Here is a 4,256-nt window from a genome sequence, read left to right as displayed (position 1 = left end):
AGCTGTGCATCTTCATAACCCCAGTATTACTACCCAAATGCATCCGATACCTGTCACACAAGAGCCGCGCTCGTGAGCGGGGTGTTAGAATCAAAACCCACGGCTGGATAATCAGAAACGCCATACTGGAGAGTGCTGGATTACTTACTTCACCTGCGACTACTTATTCGGGATTTAGATCTTTCATATCGAACTTTTCTTTTCCTGCTCTGCCACCTAGACTGTTGCAGCCGTGGCGGCTACAGCAGTTGAGGGTACCATAAAATGGCAACGATATTTTTAAACAAAATTCACGAAATAGGATTTTAGGCGCCAATAAATATTCCCAGGTGCAAGCTGGGTATGGAATTTGCGGCCCTGAACTCAACAGCATAACTTGACTGATTCACTGCGTTAGGTGGCTAATAAATACTACCGCTGTGATTTCGCTCGATGCTACTTGAAAGACAGCGCAGGCCTCCTAACGGACGTCGCAGTGCTTTGAGCGATTGTGGTAGGTGCGGTATCCATGCATGGGTTACTAATGTCTTCTATTATTTTTTTTTTTGCGGCGTTCGTCAGTGCGGGTGCTTACTGCGTGCCGGGAGGCTAGTGCTAAGCACGCGGGTGAGGGCGGACAGCCCGTTGGAAGCTGACTCGCTGCTCGCTGCCTTACAATGCCCAGTCTTGTTGACAGCCATTGTAAGCGAGCAAAACGCTTGGTCCGGTAACCTGTTAATTAAAGGCTTTTGAAGTGATAAAGAAATACTGGAGGGCGCGCTATTTTCCTGGTTGATACTTGCTTCAGGACATAATTAATGTAACGGGAACGCCCAACCACGAAGAAAAGCCCAGAAACAGCGCCAGTGACGGATGTCTGTGTGCGTTTTTCATTAAAGGGTATTCATTATGTCTTCAAATGATTGGCTTTGCTATGCGTTAATGTGTTCAGGTTAGTTACACCTGCGTCCTTCCGCGAATCGCCCGTTAATATAAAAGGCAAGATGTAGTAGCTGCCTAGCTTAGTCTGCCTCTTGACCACAATTTCTAATATATTTAGCAATTTAACAAAGAAAAGATCCAAATTGACAACTACTCATCGTCTCGAGCGATATACGCCGTGAAATCTATAAACATATGCAAGGAAACGTAGGGATGCGCGATCGCTACTTTCTTCCTTGTCTTCATCTTTTTTTTTGCGCTCAGCATTGTGAACTTATTCCGACGTGAACAGTGCTCTGTTCTTGTTCGTACTTCAAGTTTCTTGTGTGGTTAGTAAGAATTTTTTTTTTTTGATTATGAGAATGAGTATTGCCTAGGGGCGTTTCCACAATCCTGAAAGACATCAAAGTCTGGGTGAAACGTTCGGTTACTCAGCAGTAATAAAGTGCCTGCTGATAATAATGTTAACTACAAGTAGTTAAAATCATCCACACAAAGGCTTACGCCTTTAGGCAAGCAACTGAAAGATTATTTGATGAAACTGTACCACGTTTGAAATTCTAGAACCGGCCCTAAAACTTCTACAAGACGTTCTATAGAATTTCTACATAACGTCAGGCTCCATCTATATGGGGTATCTGGCTTTCGGAGATGATTCATTTTGCAAGATCATGATAAGGTTGCCAGCCGGAAGGCGATGATAATGAAAGTGCAGTCAAATGGTGCTGTAATATAGAAACAGGCATTCATGCTATAATTTTGAACCAACCACGGAAACGTTTCTGCGTTATGACTTCTACGAATAAAGAAGTCATTTGAGCACATCAGCCGAAATCTTGATGTGCCTTGTACATGGTTAAATGTACAAAATTACAATCTTCCTCAGCTAGCGCATGTGCTGGGCTGATTCGCAAGTAGAAAACCCAGTTTTCTAATGTGTTGTGTCCCCTATACCAACCAGAAAGCAGTAAAAGTGTTTATGCGTGACCTAGACAGCCGCACATGAATACGTTTCACTGCTCTCGCTTAATAAAGCATTTCTTGCTTCTTTAACCCTCGAAAACTCCATAAAGTTGTCGACAGCGACGAACGTATTAGGTATTGTAGATGCCGCTGTGTTTCTGGGTCTCTTTCTCTGTGTCAAAAACGAACTTGCTTCGTGATGAAACGACGTAGTTGCAGGTGAAATTCTCGCACGTGAGTTCTCGCTGAACTTCAGATAATATACGCCCACAAGTCTTACAGCTCAACAAGTGTTTTCGCTTTGTAGAAATGACTTGTGTCGGAAATTTGATTCCAAGCGCGTGCGCGATCAGTTATAAGCGGGAAGCACAGTAAATGGTTAAACGACATTTTAAGGGAAGTTTCGGCGAAGTAAAACGGTTATAAAGGGACCTGGAGGAGCCGAAATAGGAATTAATCACAGTCGTTCCCAGTAGCAGAGAGATCCCGTCCTGCTCAATGCGACTGACGTGACGTGACGCAAAATCACATCTCTTCCTCGGTCACGCTCGCAGACATGGTACGCCACATTTACAGCCGCGTGCTGCCGTCCACGGCTGTTTTGCTGCTGATGACGTAACTGACGTCCGTCGAAGGCGGTCTCGAGAAACGGAATAGACGGAAGAAAGTCTCTCGAATCTCGGTGCTGCACAAACAGTAGACATAAAAGTTCATGGCAAAATTAGCCATCTCCATGTCGTTGGCGAATGCCCTGAAGAGCTGAAATCCATAATTGAGCTCTTTGTCGTCGCTGATAAGCATGGTGAGAATAGCGGCGGGGGTCATGCAGACGCAGAACATGATAACGATAGCTGCTAGCAGCATGACGAGCCGTTTCTCCTCGAGGTACTTTCCTGAATCGCGAGTGGCGCTATTCGTGAGCAGATGCCGTTTACGCATCACCTTACGGAACGTGATGATGATTGTGGTATTGAGCGTTGAGACAACGATCACGGGCCCGAGGCGCACCAACACTTCTTTGAAGATCACGTACGCCTTGAAGGCCCATTTTTGTGTGACAGCCACGTTGTCGCATGGCATGTACTGGGTCTTGTTCAGATGCTCGTCCCAGAAGGGCACAGGCATCTTCTGGAAAGCGACGGGTATGTAGAGCAGCGCGGCACCCGCGAAGGCGCTCAAGATGGCGAGCTTGGCACGCCGCGCGTTGTGGAACTCGCGGTAGCGCGTTGGCCGGCACACGGACCAGTACCGATCCATGGTGACGGCCAGCACGATAAACACACTGCTGGCCATGAGCGCGTTGACGAGTGGCATCTCGACGTGCGCATAGTAGAAGGCGGCCGGGTAGGAGCGCGGCTGGATGCCGTGCAGGCGAAGCATGGAGAACACGGCCACCACGAGCGTCAGCAGGTCGGAGGTGGCCAGCCATGTGAGGTAGACGAAGGTGACGCCCTTTAGGTTGGGCCGTGTCAGCACCACCAGGTTGATCAAGTTGCCGATGATGCCCAGCGCAATTATCACGAATGAGATGACACCATAGGCGATGAACTTTAGCAGCGCGATATCCTCCTTCAGCTGCGCCACAGCGCGCTCGTCTGTGGACGTCTGCGCTTCGGTCCAGGGAGCAGCGGATGACGCCGCCGCCGAGTCATTGGCCACAGCTGTAGCTGGTGTGTTGTAGTTTGGGCACACGGTCATGGCTTTCTGCGAGAGAAAACAAAGCGACCGTCGCATCAGAAACTCGTAAATGCACATTTGAAACTCGCATCAACTGTCTGGCTAACCACGACATACGCTTTTTTTATTGAAATGAAAATAAAAGAAAGCGATTCAGGCAGCATATTATGGTGACGGCTACTACTTTTTGAATAGCAGAAACAATATAAATACATATATAGTAAGAAAATGAAATTGAACCACGTAATAGAGCCACCAATCCACATCAAACAGTGATATACACCCGCAAACATGCAAGTATAAAAGACAAACGCAAGTCTCTCCACAAGAGCTTATGATCTGTGACTTCTATACAGGAGGCTGCACCACTGTTACTGAGACTGCGCCCTTAATTTGTCTCACAAGCTGCCCAGCCAGCACTATTGTGGTCAGCGTGAATGCAATGTCATGTATATCCATCTACTAGCCAGCTATGTGAGGTTATATGCTTGTGCCGTCCGATCCCGGATCTCGAACTCTAGTAGCAGGACAGCGCCAAGCCCTTAGGACTGCTCTCGCTTCAGGTGCGCAATAAAGAGACAGATGGAAGGCATGTGGGTAGAGCAAACGTATGTCGATATTGATGAACTGTCCTCTGTTTCATTTTCTTACGCCAGAGGCATCTAATACATGAGCGCTCGAGGTCGCATATCATA

The 4,256-nt window shown here is 47.3% G+C and overlaps 1 protein-coding gene across 1 annotated transcript; it reads right to left on the bottom strand.

Moving 5' to 3' along the window:
* Nucleotides 1-558: 558 nt before the first annotated feature.
* On the bottom strand, nt 559-3,582 carry LOC142590172 (putative G-protein coupled receptor B0563.6). The gene has a single exon (XM_075702107.1). It carries the CDS (start codon nt 3,580-3,582, stop codon nt 2,455-2,457), a length of 1,128 nt encoding a protein of 375 aa, XP_075558222.1. The 3' UTR covers nt 559-2,454.
* Between the last annotated feature and the right edge of the window lie 674 nt (nt 3,583-4,256).

Source organism: Dermacentor variabilis, chromosome 1 (assembly GCF_050947875.1).
Source record: "Dermacentor variabilis isolate Ectoservices chromosome 1, ASM5094787v1, whole genome shotgun sequence".
Lineage (NCBI taxonomy): Eukaryota > Metazoa > Arthropoda > Arachnida > Ixodida > Ixodidae > Dermacentor > Dermacentor variabilis.
The sequence above is the reverse complement of the archived record's forward strand: the minus strand, read 5'-3'. Positions and strand labels throughout refer to the sequence as shown.

Bases quoted from the DNA above. Each gene is read 5' to 3' on its own strand.
- LOC142590172 (XM_075702107.1), bottom strand. From the start codon at position 3,582: ATGACCGTGTGCCCAAACTACAACACACCAGCTACAGCTGTGGCCAAT.